This window comes from Eulemur rufifrons, chromosome 29 (genome assembly GCF_041146395.1).
Source record: "Eulemur rufifrons isolate Redbay chromosome 29, OSU_ERuf_1, whole genome shotgun sequence".
Taxonomy (NCBI): Eukaryota; Metazoa; Chordata; class Mammalia; order Primates; family Lemuridae; genus Eulemur; species Eulemur rufifrons.
This window is the reverse complement of record NC_091011.1, coordinates 22,759,073-22,775,183: the sequence shown is the minus strand read 5'-3', so window position 1 is coordinate 22,775,183 and position 16,111 is coordinate 22,759,073. Positions and strand designations below refer to the sequence as shown.

Genomic DNA, 16,111 nt, shown 5'->3' with positions numbered 1-16,111 from the left:
GTCCTGGAGGGGAGGGGGACGCATGCTGCCACCGCCGCTGCTGGAGGAGAGTGGAGGGCCAGCCTGTGCCTCCCAGCCCCGCCCCGTTCCCCGTCCCCGGCTGTTGCATGTTGACGTCTGTGTGTCTTGTGAGTTCTCTGCAGCCTTGTGGGGGAGGGCAGGGCATGGGGACGGGGCTGTGGCCATCGCGGGAGCGTCCGGGGCTTGGCCCTCGCTGACCGGGAAGCAGCTCTGTGGTCTCTGCTGCTGCCGCCTCATGTGTAGCCTTCCCCAGTCCACCACTGCTCTGGGCTTCGGCCTTTGCAAATGCCGAATTACTTCTAAGAGTCTTAGAGCTCAAGTTCACATAGACTGGCTAGAATATTCTCTGGCTAGAATATCAGCCTCAACTTGGACATACCTCCCAGTGGCGCGCCACTGCCTCCCGGGCGGCCCACTGGGATTGGGGCAGCTCTGGCGCTGGGAGTTCTTGGTATTTTAGGACTCTTCTGCCCATTGGTGGCTCCTGGGGGCAGGAGGACAGAGGCCTAGGCCCTGTGTTGCTGTCTCTCTGGGTTAATCCGATCATAGCGTGGGGCCCACATCTTATGCTCCCATCCTAGGTCAGCCTGGAAAGATGCAAGTCCCAGAGCCCTGGGCTCTAGAGACCTCCTTCTTTGTCCTCACTGCTCCGTCTGCCAGAGGGGCCACTGGGGTGCCCTGGGTCCCTGGCAGGGGTCCCTGACTGTGCTGGGCTGTGCCGGGCTGTGCGGGGCTGCGGGGAGGAAGGTGTTGCCCCCAGGCTGCACTGTGGGCTGCCTCACTGTTGTCATGCACCCGCCCGTGTCTGGGGAGGGCTGAGCCTGCCCTGAAGGGCCGCTGTTCCTCACACTCTGAACCCGTCCCGTCTCGTGCCACCACGGAAGCTGGAGAGGTTTGATGTCTCGGTTTCCAGGGCCCTTTTCAGACTGAGGGGACAAGTACCTGGAAACGGACCTTTCTGTAGGAAGGGGGCCAGAAGGAGGAGGGCGGGGGCCGCAGGCATGTTCCAGGGCTGGCTTCCCTTCCCAGTGCCTTTGGTAAACATCTCTTTTAAAGCACAGGTCTTACAGGTAGGGCCACCGAGGAGTCCCCAAGACGTCCGTGTGTGTGCATTTCTGGCCACTTTCTCTGCTTTTCTAACTCTCATTCCTTCTGCAAACGCTGCTGCCTTCCAGTGCCAGGCACTGGGCACCCAGGGCCGAGCAAGCCCCGAGCCCGAGGGAGGTATATTCAGCTTTGAGCACGCCGAGGGGCCCGTGCACCCCGCGGTCTCCTTCACGGAGCAGGCAGTTTCTGGACGTCAGCGCCGTGCAGGGCGAGTGCTCGCCACGAAGGCAGCAGAGGCAGAGGAGGCAGAGGAAGGCTGGGAGGGTGGGCCACTGAGCTCCACAGCTGCATGGAGAGCAGGGACCTGCTCAGATCCCCTTGGCCCCTGCTCTGGTCTGGGGACCCCGGGGCCTGGGCACGCACTGCTGTGAGCAGGGAGGGAACAGGCAGGCCCCCCACGCTCCAGGCCTCTGCTTCCTGCTGAGCTTCCCCTGCCTGAAGGTCTCCTCGGGCTCCTCCTCCTTCCCCCACGTCTCCTTCTCCCCTTTTTCACCTCCTCCGGCCTCCGTCCTTCCCTCTCCTCTCTCAGGAGGAGCCGGGCAGCCAGGGCCTCACCCAGACTCCGCAGGTTCAGCTTCCCTGGAGACGCTGAGCTCCCACGTCCAGCAGCACATTCTCTCCCAGAAATGCTGGATGGGGCAGAGGGAGGAGTACACGGTGTAGCTGCCCCGAATCAAATGGCTGCCCTCGGGCCTGCTGTCCACCCCCGAGGACCGAGCTCTGCCGGGAGAGGGCGGGGCTGATCCCAGGACGGGCTGGGCTGGGTGCGCTGAGGGGCAGAGGGCATTTGCAGGGCAGGGCTGGGCGGAGGGGGTTCCCACTCTGGGAGAACCCCAGGGGCGCCCCGCCCCATAGAGCAGAACCCCCAAGTGCACACGCCCTTGGGGTCCTGACATGGGCCCCTGTGCCCCTGCACCCTCGGAACACAGCCCCACCCCACAGTTGGCCAGTGGCAGGCAGAGAGCCCCGGGAGAGCTGCCTCGGGGGGAGTGTGGGCCCTTTGGCTCTTTCTCCCCTGCCTGTCCCGCCTCAGAGCAGGCATGCTCCTGTGCCTTTGACTCAGTTTCCTGGACAGCAGGCTTCTCCTGCCCAGCTGGAGATTGCCTAAGTCAGTAAGTCCTTCCTAGAATCCCTCCCAAGTCTCTCCTGTGTTCCACCCACTGTGCCCTCCCTCCTTCCCTCCCTGTCATCAGCAACTCCCATCACTTTCGGTGACTGTCTCTAGCTAGCCCCAGACTCAGGAAAGCTGATGTCTCTGTGCCCTTTGGGGGCTGCTCTTTGCGGGCCAGGAGCTTCCTTCCAGAGCAGGAGGATGTTTGCTTCGCTCGAGCACCCTTCACTTCCCTCGGGCCTTCTGCATCCTGTCCCTGTGTTTTGCCTGGACTTCGCTTTCCCTGAGGGTTTTGTGCGTCACACAAGGGGTCCCTGTAAATCAACATGCACCTTTCTAGTGGTTCCGCAGGACACCGAAAGGGCACCCTGCCAACTCCCCACAATAACCCGGGAAGTCCTGGTGGCCCAGGTTGCAGACTGGGGCACGTCCCCCACAATATCCCAGGGAGTCCTGGCAGCCCAGTCTCTTGTCGGCCACCATTTCTCCCAGGCCGCTTGTGCTGGGAGAGAATGCTGAGGGGTCTGTGACAGGCCCCAGCTCTGGGGGGGGCTAGGGGCTGGGGCCGAGCTCCCGGCCCTCCATGGCTCAGGCCCCAAGCCCTGGCAGCGCCCGGAGCAGGTGTCTTGCTTTCTCCTGACAGACGGCTGGCCCGGTCCACCCTGCTGCTCATCCCACTGTTCGGAATCCACTACACGGTATTCGCCTTCTCCCCAGAGAACTTCAGCAAGAGGGAAAGACTTGTGTTTGAACTGGGGCTGGGCTCCTTCCAGGTAGGCCTGGCACACGTGGAGGGCAGAGTTCACCCGGAGACAGGGCCCTGGCCTCTCCCCTGCCAGTGGTTGTGGGTCTCTTTAGACTCGGGGCCTCGCTGTTTCTGTCTCTGAAATAAGAACAGTAGAGTGGAAACAAGCGGTAAGAGCCCTGTCAGCTGTCTCCCACTGGGCTCCTGTAAGACACCCCAATGTCTGGCCATCGCTGCACCTGGGTGTCCTAAGCCAGGCCCCCCAAGTGATCTGAGGTGGCAGCTCCCATCAGCCTGGGGCGCAGGTGGAGTGGCCTGGAGAACCTGGTTTGTCCACATCCTGATGTTGTCCTGCTAGTTCACGCACCTGTGAGGCTGGAGTTGTCTCACCCAAGTCAGGGTTCCCAGCACAGGACCTGGCCGCAGGGAGCTGAGTGAGCTAGACAGGTGTGTGAGCAAAGACGCATCAGTGAGCGAGCGAGGGCATGAGAGAGTGAAGGGAACCAGACCTCCGTGCCTGAAGGAAGGGGTGCATGGGGCTGTCAGGGAGTGAGTGCAGGGCTGGGTGCACCACAGTGAGGACACGAGCAGAGGGAGCGGCAGTGGGCAGCGAAGGCAGGGTGGCTCCCTTGACAGAGCGCTTCTCCTTAAGCCAGCTGCTTAAATTAGGGTTTGATTCTGATGATCAGAAAGTGACTCTGCACATTTGATTTGACTTCCCTGCCCCCCCCCCCCGCACCCATTTTAATTCAAGGCTGTTTCATGTGAGTCAGGTTCTTAGCCTGGGAGGCTGGGAATTGTATATACAAACCCTGCCCGGGAGTCAGAGCCCAGGGCTCCTGTCTCTGCTCATTGGTGAATTCTGGGGGCTTTAAGCCATCATTCCTCTGGGTCACTTCAAGTGACAGCGCAGGGCACAGGGATTGCAAAGAACTGATTTACAACATTTAGGAAAATGCTGCTGATTTGTTTGGCGAAGCTGTGAAGAATATCTGTAGAATAGCTGAGCACGTCCTCTGCCGTGTATTTACTCCGTGTCGTGGTCTGCGCTGCTGTGTGCCACAGTCCCTGGCCAGGCAAGGGCAGCGTGGGGAGGTGAAGGTCTCTTCTGTCCTGAAGGGGTCCTGCCCTCAGGGGCCTCCAGGCACATTGGGAGCCCAGAGAACATTCTAGAACATTCAGGGAAGGCTTCTTGTAGGAAGTGGGATAAAGCTGGCCTTTGGGGAATGGGAAGGGTTTGACTAAGGGCATGTGACACCTAAGCCAGAGTGTATCAGTGGGAGAGGACTCGCCCTCCAGCCACTTGGCTTTGTGGGTGTGCCCGTCTTGGAGCAGAGCTGGCCCCCTCTCACCCCAGGTCCCTGGGCAGGTACCCCATCCAGGTCACGGTATTTTTCTGCTTCCTGGTGTCATCCTCCCATGTCCCACGCAGCATTCTCAGATTGATTCTTTCTCTCTCCAGGGCTTCGTGGTGGCTGTCCTCTACTGTTTTCTGAATGGGGAGGTAAGGCCCTGGCTCTCTGGCTTCTCACAGCAGGGCAGGGGGTGCTCGCTGGCCTCACAGGGCTGAGCCCCCAGGCCAGGGCTCTGCCAGGCTACCAGCACGAGAGGAGGGGACTGGTCACATGACTGGCAGCATCTGGTGGTGCCGGGGTCTCCTGACACCCTCCACCCTGTGCCAGAATCTCTCCCACTTGGCCAGCTGTGCAGCGAAGGCCCCACCTGAAGAGCGGAGCTCCACCTGATAAAGGCGTCAGCTCTGTGAGCACAGATCTCCCTGGGAGGGCTCTGTCTGCAGGATGCTCCTTAGTGAGGAGGAGGTGACAGTGAGGAAGGGCAAGGCATGGGACATGGTACCTACAGGACATGCGGCTGTGCTGGGCAGAGCTGCTGAGCCAGGAGCTGCCCAGCCTTCACTGCTGCCCCCAGCAGCCCAGAGTGTCCCCTGGTAAAATGGGGACTGACGATTTGGAATAGACCACAGGGAGAGACCTGGAGCCTTCTAGTAATCCTCCATTTCCAGAACTGTGGTTTGGGGGCTCCCTCTCTATCCTGTTGGGGTGATGCTTTTGAGCAGAGCCCAGAACAGAGGTGCCAGGGCCGGGGTGGGGACAGGATGGGTGGGATGGGTTTGAGACTGGGCAGTTATCTTGGCACCAGCACTGGGGCCTTCGCTGCATGACCTTGTGACCTTGGCAGACTCCTCCCCTTTTTTGCATCCAAGAAACAAAAGATTGGGCTCTGTGGTCACCAAGACAGAAAACCTATAGAAGGGTCAGATTAGGACAGATAAGGAGAGGCAGAGAGGGCCATGCAGGCAGTGGCTGGGAGAGCCAAGAATTGGGAGTATGTGTAGCTTGTCCAGAGAGTGGGAGATAGAACTGGAGAGAGTGGGTTTGGGTACCCCTTCCAGTTGTGCAGTTTGTACACTGCACAAAGGAGCTTGGCTAAGAAGGCATGTGGAGGCTGAGACTAGGCATGGCCCCTGCTTACCATGCTAAGAGCTGCATGGGGGTGTTATCCCAGGGAGTGCATTATTTAGTGGTTCTCAACCCTACTGCACATTGGGATCACCTGGGAAACTTTAAAAAATATAGATAACTGGGTCTTACCCAGAGATTTTGATGTAATTGTTCTGGGGTATGGTCTGGGCATCTGGAGTTTTCATGGCTCCTCAGGTGACTTCACAGGTCCTTCCCCTGACCTGCCTGCTTGTTAAAGTTTTCCTGAGCGAGTTGATAGACCAGTCTCTGACCCACAGGCAACAGGAGGCCCTTAGCGGGCCTTGCTCAGTGACCAGCGAGGGGGAAAGGGCTGTTCAGGTCAGCTCCCAGAGGCATTCCTGCCTACGGCTGGTAGAGGCCCCTCTGGACACCTCAAGGGCTGCAGGCTGTGACAGGGCAGTAGGGAGGGCGCTGGAGGGGGCAGTGCCAGGCTGGGAAGGGCCCAGGCCAGGACAGGGCCTGGAGGCAGGAGAGGATGTCCACCCAGACGTGACCGCCCAAGTTGCCCCCTGCAGGTGCAGGCGGAGATCAAGCGGAAGTGGCGGAGCTGGAAGGTGAACCGCTACTTTGCCGTGGACTTCAAGCACCGACACCCGTCCCTGGCCAGCAGTGGGGTGAACGGGGGCACCCAGCTCTCCATCCTGAGCAAGAGCAGCTCCCAGATCCGCATGTCCGGCCTCCCAGCCGACAACCTGGCCACCTGAGCCGCCCTCCCCTCCTCCTCTCCTGCATCCACAGGCTGGGGCCGTGGGCAGGTGCCGGCCCTCGCATGTTCGCGCCTCTTCCCTCCCCTCGGGCGGGCCCTGGACTGGACGCTTGACTGCCCAGGGGGAAGATGGAGGCAGGGCAGACTGTACTGCCCCTCCCCGTTTTGGTACTGGCCCCACCCACCATGGTCCCCCGGGCCCTGACCCAGACATGTAAATACTCCTTGAATTTGGGAAAGTTGTCCCATTCCTTCCCCCTTTCCCCCCTTGTCCCTGCTTCCCTCAAGCCAGGCCTCAGCTCCACCCCACTGCGTCTCGGCCAGCCTCAGTGATGGCCTAACCCCAGGCGTGAGGCCTTGTGAGCTAAGGCTGAAGAGACCTTACTTTGGGAGGCTGGGATGGTGCCTGCCCCAACAGCCCTGGCATTGTGTGACTTTGGATATGGACTCCCCGAGTCTACGCACCACTGTAGGGCCCTTCCAGGTCTGGGCCCAGTCCCTGAGGCCCACCAGAGGTCCAGCTTGGGTGGCCAGAAGGCCCTTCAGTGACTCCCCACTGGCCACCTGGCATCTTGGTGTCCAGGTGCTCAGCTCCTGGACCCCAGGGCAGTGGGACAGCTCCAAGGCTCTTGCAGTCAGAGACTTCAGTTTGGGCGGGAGAGTTTTGCAGGTCAGGGAGAGTTTTGGTGCTTTTCATTTGGTCCAAGAAGAGCTGAGAGCCAGAAATGTGCACGTGATTGGGAAGGAGATGGAATGAGTTTGGGAGACCCATGGAAGAAGACCTTCACCATCCCCATGGGCAGGGCTCATCTGTGGCCTCCTCTCTGCCCCTCCTGCCTCCACTAGATGCCCCAGAGAGCTGGTCCCCAACCACGCCCACCACAGAGAGACCTAGGCCCCCCCGTCTCTCTGTGGTGGGCCTAGGTCACCCTAGGTCCCCCTAAGTCAAAGCCATGACTAGGACGAACCAGCCGCCTGCCTGTAGTGGCAGCGAATCCTGAAGCACCTTCCACCTCCACGCACCCAAGTCTGGGGCCCAGGACACCCCCCATCCCTGCGATGAGGAGGAGTCCCAGACACCAGCTCCTTGGGCCTGGACTTAACTATTGAAATCTTTCTGAGACCTCTGCAAAGACTTCCCTATGTGTGCCCTTAACCTTGAGTCACCATGGGCTGCTAGGGTGTCTGGAGGAGAAGCCACACTCACCATGTCCACCAGCAGAAGCTGCTGCTGATAGGGGCGGCTCCTCCCCAGCCCCCATCCTAACTCCCCAGCCACAAGTCGCACAGCTACAGCCTAAGAATGTAAAATAGGGCAGTGGCACGTTGGGAAGGGGAGAAAAGTGCTGGACTGCCTGGCCCCTGTGCGGGCCCAGTTCATTCCATGCCAGCTCGGTGTTGTTCCTGTCCACGTGTGTTTGTGGACTTGTTCCATGATCATGTCCTGGAATGCTTGGGGAATCTGGGTGGACAGGAATGTTGCTTCGCTTGGTTTTATGAAGAGGAGGGGGCCTGGGGGATGAGGGGAAATGCTTTTGCAGAGGCCTGCAGAGTGACTGGGGAGGGCTCTAGTTGTAATTTAGAGAGGAGCCCTGTGTCCTTGGTCAGTAAAGTCAGTCCCTGGGTCTTTGGCAAAGCCAGAAGGAGAAAGGAGCTACCTGCCCTTTTCCAGACATATTTGGTGACTCAGACTGACCATGGGGTGTGCAGTGGCCCTTCCACCTGTACCAGGAGCCAGGTATATCACCTAAACAAGTGTCCCCTGGCCATCTTGCACTTGGGACACTTGTAGGGGGCCTGGGATTCAGAGGCCTAGAATCTGCTCCAGGGGGCTCAGACTGCAGTGTCTGTGGACACAGTGCTCCCTGTTTGGGCCTCAGATTCCCCATTTGTGAGACGAGGAAACATCTAATGCTTCTCCAGGCTATGTAACTTTCCAGTTCAAAGCTAAGGCAGGTAAAAGGGCATGCATCATTGTGTGCGTCATCTAAGGTTTTGGGGTGTGGGTGTGTGTGTGTGGGTGTGTGTGTATGTATGTATCGGGGGAATGCCATTCATTTTCCCTTTCTTAGAAATAGAACTTCTGTCTCTTCCATTTGGACACCACAGTGGAGGCTGGGGGACTGGAAGGAAGGATCGGGCCATGGACATTTGAACAGGTGCCTTGGGCATGATGCATAGACCAGCCACGGGTACCCGGCTGGGGCAGGCGGCCTCCTCCAGATCCAAGGAGCAGTCCCCTGGGGACAGACCCCATGCCCTCACCATTGCCCCACCAGCAGGTCTGCTCACTGTGGAAGGAGAAACTTAGACTTTATAGAGATGACATCACAAAATAGCAAAAACAAAATCAACCCCGAACCCCATGTACCATGCTGCTTCCTGAGCCCTGGGCCTGCATCCTCACAGAGGTTCCGGGTTCCAGTTTGTTGACTGGTTTGTTTTTCCATCAGAATGAATTTTTGCCAGTCTTGTGAGCATATGTACTTCATATATTCTGAATGTTCCAGGAGGTTCTGGCCTTCGCAGTCACAGGCTGTGCGGAGGGGCAGCAGCATGAGGTCTAGGTAAAACCCATCCCTCTCTGACCCTCTGTTTTCGAATCCATAAAATGTGCAATAAGCCTAGATGATTTGTATATAGCCCTGTGCATCTCTGGAATTCTCTGTCTAAACACCAGCCACCTGCTTGGAATGGGCCCAGGACTGCGGTGTTTGCCTGGACCAGGGGAGGGTGAGAACTCCTATCATGTGAGGAGGGCCTGGGAGACTCGGCAGGGTGGGGCTGGGGAGGAGCAGAGCTGTCAGCCCCCTGCCTGAAAGAGGTCGCTCCTGGGAAGCGGGTTCTTCTCCTGAAGGACAAAACTCGCCCCTGGGAGGCTGACTTCTCCCCTGTCATGACTGTGTAGCCGTGGAGCAAGCAGGCAGTGCCAGGTGAGGGGCTCTAGTCCTGGGGGAACTGGGATTTCAAGCCAAGGATGCTGAGGCTGTCAGGGAGCCAGGGAGGGGTGGGAGTGTTGGGTTTGGGTGGCTCAGTGGCTTTCTGGTGTGCCCAGCCCTGTGGGCTTTGTGATTGCTGCCATGCTTCAGGCCAAGCCACACTCCCCACCTCTGTGGGCAGTTCTGTGACCCTTCTTGATACGTCCAGTGGCCTACAGTGACTCCTTTTTTCCTCTAACCCCAGCCCCTTCAAACTGGGTTCTCCTGGTAGTAGAACCAGGGAGCTAGAGCCCAACCCAAGGTGTGAAATACACCTGCATCCATCGTCACCCACCGAGGGTACCAACTCACCTCCTTGACCTAACCCTCTCTCTTCCTGGAAGGGAAAGCTCAAAGCAGCTCTCTTTTCCTTTGAGTAGTACCCTTGCCCCCTGAAGGGCCACTCCAAAGTGAAATCGGTGAGTACTTTGTCATCATAAACCCCTGCTCAAGCCCAAGGACCATGGAAGTCAGCTGGAAGAGCCCTGAGTCTGCTGGTCTGCTGTTTGACCTTGACTCATTCCCCATATACTGGAACTGGGAGGAAACTTGGAGGCCTGTGGGTCAAACCTTCCCATTGGTCTGCTGAGAAAGCAGGTGGACCTGGCATGGTGCCCGCCATGTGTGCTTGATACATCTGAATGAGGAAATGGCCCTGCCAGTGTGTGCACAGCCCTGCACGTGAGCCGGGATGTGACCCTCAGAGCATCCATGCAGTAAACATTTCACCCTGTGCAGGAGAGGGGCTCTGGCTGCAGAAGGTTGTTCAGGACTCCAGCCTGCAGGAGAAGCAGTGGAGTCAGTGTGGCACGGGGGCACCTGCTGTCTGATCCAGGGGTTACGCTCTCTGGGCCTCTGCCTCCTAATCTGAGAAATGGAAAGAACACGATTTGCACTGTCAGCCCCACAGGCCAGGGACAAGTCTGAAGTGGCATGCCCTTATGTGTGAAAAGGTTTTGGAAACTACACAGATGTGGGCTTGTTACCGGAGTAAAGGCCCCTGAAAGGGACTCCTTGCTGTTTCTCTACTTCTTCGAGTCCTCCTGGGAAACCTTTGCCCAATTTGTAAAACCACCAGCATAGTGGGTAAGGGAGAGGCCAGGAGGCTCTGATGGACACAGAATTTCTGCTTTATCTTCATCAGCTGACTCCGTTTGCTCCTGGGATTTGGGTGGGGAGATGTGGCTGATGTCAGCATTTCCTTGTCACCCCCCTGGGAATCCCTCAAGGATTTGGAACATTCCTCAAAGGGGCCGTGTGCCCATTCCTTCTTTCCCTGAATTCCAGGCCCTGGCATGTGTCTGCTTTCAGCCGTGTGTCCTGTCTGATGTCTGTCTTCTGTAGCTTTGCCCCTGTCGGGGCTTGAGTGATGCAGCCCCTGGCATCCTGACACGGTTCCCAGCTCACTCGAGGGAGCTGGACAGCCTGGGTGTCTTCTCCACCGTGAAGATCAGCCCCACAGACCTCACTGCTGCCGCCGTTAATGCTGTGTTCACAACCTTGTCCGAGATTTTAAGGACGTCAAACTGCTGTAGATGACTCAATAAATGTTTTACCATTTTTCCTGGTGGCTGTAACTTGGCAGAAGCAAAGGGAAGGGAGGATAGGAGGTGGAAGGGGAGAGGCCTCCCGCCAAAATCTGATCATCTCAGAGTAATCCAGTCTATGAGGCCCAGTGGCCTTTTAGATTCCAAGGGAAAGATATAAGAATGGGCCTGAATGAGCTTAGGGTGGACTTGGAAAAGTAAAGAAGTCTTGGCCTCAAAAGGATGTGCAAGAATCACACAACTTAAATGGACTCCAGATCACCCGAAGCCTTGGGTGCCTAGAAATGGGAGCAGCTCACCCACAGGCTTTGGTGTCCTATAACCTTCATGTTGGTTGCAGGGGGCACCCACCAGATAGCCCCAAACCTTGTCTACGGGGGACATTTCCTCCCAGGTAGCCACAGGTGTATGCTTGGCTACTAAAGTCCCATCCCCGAATACTTCTGGATATTCTGAGCCATCAATCCCTGGCAGACCAGGTAACCAATTCGAGGTACCCCTCATTTCCTTGAAGTTCTATTGATTGTCCCAACTCCAGTGTCCATTTTTGTATTAGTCATAATGGTTAGTTGCTAGCTACAGAAGATAATTTTGGTGATAAGTCAGAAGAGGAGTTTATGAAAAAGATGTTGGGCGGGTCATAGAATTCTTGTAAGGCTGGAAAAACCAGAAAAAGGTATCTGGAGCCATATCATGCCACAAAACTGAAGACAAAACTGCTGACGCTGTTGCTGCTGCCAGCCATAGTGACGTCTCTTCCATGCCAGGGCCCCGACCTCACCATCACTGCCATCCCTGAAAGCAGGTGGCTTTGCTGCTGTTCTCACCAAGACGTCAGACCAACCTGCAGCCTCTTCCCCAAGTTGCTCACTTCCAAATCAAAGTCCCATGTGACACCACTGGATTGGCCGTGTCCTAGCTATAAGGGAGACTGGAAACTGGACATTTCTGGATTCTCCCTTGGGGAGGTCAGGCTCACAAGTCTGGAGAGTTTCTAAACATAACAATAGTATATAAAAAAATTCCTGGGAATAATTAATGCCCACCACAACAGGCCCGTGGTCTGCAGCCATTGCAGAGCCGGCTCCCTCCAGTGTTAAGGTGGGCCACTCTGAAGAAGTCAAGTCAATGGAAAGATGAATGCTGACCTGGTAGGATGTGAGCCTCTAACCAGACAGGCCATATTGGTCACTCACAGAAGGCACCCAGGTGTCCAGTGGGGGACTCCCAAGCTTGGAGGCTGGTTGGCTCTGCTTCCTGAGGCTTCCCCTGCTTTGTCCTATCTGGTCCCACCTCTTCTTTCAATCCTAAAGGAGGTCACCAACCTAGGTCATGGGACCCATTTAGCAGCTATCCTGAGCGGCTTCCAAAATGGAACCTATGCTCAAAGGCTGAACAGACTCTGCTGGCAGCTCCCACAGAAGACTTCCCTAGTGCTTAGAAAAATACTACTCTTACTGCTGTGACTATAATGAATCGAGGTTCCATGCGCTTCATTCTTAGAAAGAGGTCACATTTAAGATGTAAAGGTCAGGAGCCAGAAGAAAAGCTGAAAGGCTTGAATTTCATAGTAGGCTTGAACTTCTCGGCAATTGTGGAGATCATCAAACTACTTAGTCTATATGAGCACTTATTAAACCCCACTTCCTCTGTCCACTCCCCAGTGTTGATGGGCTAAGCCCGCTGTTCTCCCAAGCCCCTTGAAAGAATGCCCTGAATCCTGGCTACTCCTGATGGTGCTCTGTTCTGCTGCTACTGTGAGTACTTCCTCTTGGGAACCCAGTGGTTCTTAAGCTTTAGCCTGTATAGGAATCACCTGACAGGTTGTTAAAACACAGATTGTGGGACCCACCCCCAGAGTTTCTGATCCAGTAGATCTGAGGTAGGGCTTGACAATTTGCATTTCTACAATGTTCTCAGGTGTGGCTGTTGCTTCTGGTCTGGCGACAATGGTTTAAGAACCAGTGCTCTAGAGGTGCTAACTGAGGACAGTCCCTGGGCACCACAGTCCCTGTTTGTGACTCTTGGGTCTGGGCAATAATTAACTTCCCAGAAGGTGGAGAACAATCATAGATTTCAACAACACGAGCTTTAATTTACTTTTCCTCTCAGGCCAATGTCTGAGGAACAGGAGGCAAAAAGATCCCAGAGGAAATCAGCCTATAGATGTTCATTTAGTCTTAATCAAAGTATTAGACCATCTCTGCATCAGTTGAGCTCAGTGGTCTATAATGAAAAACCCCAATAAAAAGTGGCTTAAAGAAGACAGTTTATTTTTCTCATATCAAGTCCATAGGTAGATAATCCAGAACTGGTATTATGGCTTTGTGGGCTCTATAAGGACCCAATTGTCTTTCTGCTCCTCCATCCTCAGCAAGTGTGTTCCAGTCCCAAGGTCACTGTGAGGTCCAGCATGGCTCCTGGAGCTCTGGATGTTACTAGACTTAGGGGGAATTGGGAGGAGTCAAAAGATGTCTCCTTCTTTAGTCTTCCTCTTTTAAGAAGTCTTATATCTGCTTACATCTCATTGGCCAACACATTAGTCATATGGCCACACCTCCCTGCAAGGCAGGCAATGAAATGTGTGCTGATAACATTGGAAGGAGAGAATGTATATTGACTGGCAAACAGTACTTTGTGTCATAGTATCAACCCCCCCAAATCTTTGGACAGTCCCACGGTGGCCACTGGGCTTGTGCAAAACAATAGGTTGAGTGGCTGCCCCAGTAAAATGTCCCATTTTATAATATTGGGAACAAAGTAGGGCCTGCGGTCTCCAGCCTGGACCACAGAATGACTCTGAAGAGTCCCTTGAACAGAATTGGGGAAACTACTTTCTCCCACCCATTAAACCTACTAGTTTCAAGGGGTGAGGGCATGTCTGCACCATTTCTGGTTTCTTCCATCCTTTGTGCTATCTCATGGCTGCATTTCCTGAGTGAATTCTGTGCCCTTGGTGGCTTCTACATTAGTTAATTTCTTTTTAATGTGAATAATGCTCTGAGTAGTGCTGTAGATTTTTGGGGGGGAGGGCAGGGAAAGGAATGAGGTCTTAAAATTTCTGATTGTCAATCACTCTCAAATGAACTCAATTTAGATGCTTCTGAGCCTCCCAACTCTGTTAGACTGTCCCTGTGTGGATGGCCCATTGCTATAGTTCTGGTGTGAACATAGAGCGACCCCACCCCCACCATTCTGGATGCAAGACTGTGAATTCTATGTGTGAAATTCAGCCACCAAGGGCTCTGCCGTATGCTCATTCTAGGCCAGAGGGGCCGTCCTTAGCAGACGACAGACTTGTACAAAACTACCATGTTTATCTATTCCCACCCATACAGACTCTCGGATGGGGATTTGGGAGTGACACCCCAGCTTTAGTCAGCAGATCTTCCAACTCACTAGGAAGGGCCTTGGTTCTGGTTCTCAGGGCTCCTCGAGACCACCTCACTCAGTCACCATCCTCTTTCTTCCCATTGCAGACAGCCCTCACCCCCAGCCTGTTGCATTCTCTTCTCTGGCCCTGATCTAGACTCAGGCAGGGCTTGGGGGTCAGTGTTTTCCCTGAGCTCACACTCTTGGCATCCCTGTTTTGAATGTCCCCAGCACTTGGGAGTCATCTGCACTGTTCTCCTAAACTCTTTTCTCTTTAGACACTCTCTCCATGGGCAAAACCATTAACCATCCCTAAAGCATTAGCCGTAAACCCACCTCTGCATCTCCAGGCACAGTCTATTGGCTTGTGCGGTAAGAACCATGGAGAGAAGCAAGCGCACTCTGAGTCCAGCACCACAGACAGTTCCCAGACCGTGCACCTACTTGAGCGTCTGTGTGGCCCATGTATCTGACATGAACAAGGGCAGATCTAGGTCTTATGGGACGTGAAACCGAGGTCACTTGGGGGAATCCTCTTTAATACAAAAATGCAAAATTTTAAATTCAAAATTAGGTATAAAATTTTTTTTTAAAAGAATGAGAAAAGTTGACGACTATCATAAACATGACAAAATCCAGAAAAACAGCATAATATTAGTATTAATTACTCTCTGATACTTTTTGCCTACTTTTTTTTGGTTGCATGCTCTTTGATCATCTTTTTATTGAGCAACAATTTTTATGTCTTTTTCTATACGTATAATTGAAATATAATTTAGTCACATGGTTAATCAAAATGTGTGTTTTATTATTGAACATTTGGACTCAGCCCCAATGAGGACAGAATCTTCCAGTGAAAATTTGACCCACCTGGTGACTGGAAGACTTTTGTCCACAGAACAGCACCTGGCTCCAACATGTAAAACTTTGCTTCTCCAGCATTACACACTGCCAGGCGCTGTAGGACGCTTCATCATTCTATGATATGATATGATCCCTGGTCCCTTCTCTGCTTTTGTACATAATGCTGAGTGGACAATGGGCGTATTCCTGGACAGCTAGTAATAATACAATTATATAATGAAGCAACAGCACCCTGCTCATATGTAACCCACTGAACCCCAACTGAATGCATGTCTAACTTAACCTCCGCTTACCCCAAAATGTTCATGGCTCTTTAATACTACCCAATCTGTGGGAAGATGAGATATAGGAAATGTTAGGATGGAGAGAAACTTCACGCTTAACCAACTGGGGTGAAATGTCTTATTTTTTCCACATTTTCCAAAAATATAGACCTTGTGAACATAGTTCTGAAGTCCAAGCAAGTGAAGGGATTAGAACTAAGCACTCAATGTGACCCAGGTTTACCTGCTGGAAGCCCTTTCTCAGTTTTAAAGGACTTAAGCCTGCAATGCAGAGAACCAGAAACTTTTGAGGTCCCTGTCTTCAATGAGGTCATGTCTCTGAGGCATTCAAGTCTCCCTCCAGATGGACAGACATTACCCCTCCATTCAAAAATTTCCTCCTAGCCACTAACTGTGTCATAGGGGCCGTGAGGGCACACTCTGGCATCAGGAATGAACCGGAAACAGTTTGCCCTCATAGTCAGGTAGAGAAAACTAAAAAGAAAATCAACCAGGCATAGTGTATGATAATGTGATAATTAAGGTATTAAGAGATCCCAGGAGCAGGACAATAAATATTTGTAATATTTTCCACCTCCACCTCCATTGTTCACAGCACCCACCGAGAGTCCCCTGACTGTATTTTATGAAAACTCCTCCTTCATGATCAAACACAAGATTTGGGTGGAGTTGTCCACACTCCTAGCCTCAGGGATGGGTTCAGATTAACAAGCCAGGCTGCATGGCCCTCGTCTTCTGGCTAATGAGACTGTTCAGGGACAGGCATGCGAGAAGTCTGTTTCTAGGGCTTCTGGGAAAGAGTTTGCTCTTTCCTGAGGCAGCACATTGGAGACACCTGTCTCTTCCCCTGGAGAGAGTGGCATGAGAATGTG

The 16,111-nt window shown here is 54.2% G+C and overlaps 1 protein-coding gene across 4 annotated transcripts in view; it reads left to right on the top strand.

Moving 5' to 3' along the window:
* ADCYAP1R1 (ADCYAP receptor type I) overlaps positions 1 to 6,192 on the top strand; it is a 40,604-nt gene extending 34,412 nt beyond the window's left edge. For all 4 annotated transcript variants that reach the window (XM_069461935.1, XM_069461934.1, XM_069461933.1 and 1 more), the window contains 3 exons: positions 2,883 to 3,012; positions 4,447 to 4,488; positions 6,004 to 6,192. In XM_069461935.1, the coding sequence (XP_069318036.1) occupies positions 2,883 to 3,012; positions 4,447 to 4,488; positions 6,004 to 6,192 (361 nt within the window). The remainder of the gene's footprint in view (positions 1 to 2,882; positions 3,013 to 4,446; positions 4,489 to 6,003) is intronic.
* Positions 6,193 to 16,111: the final 9,919 nt, after the last annotated feature.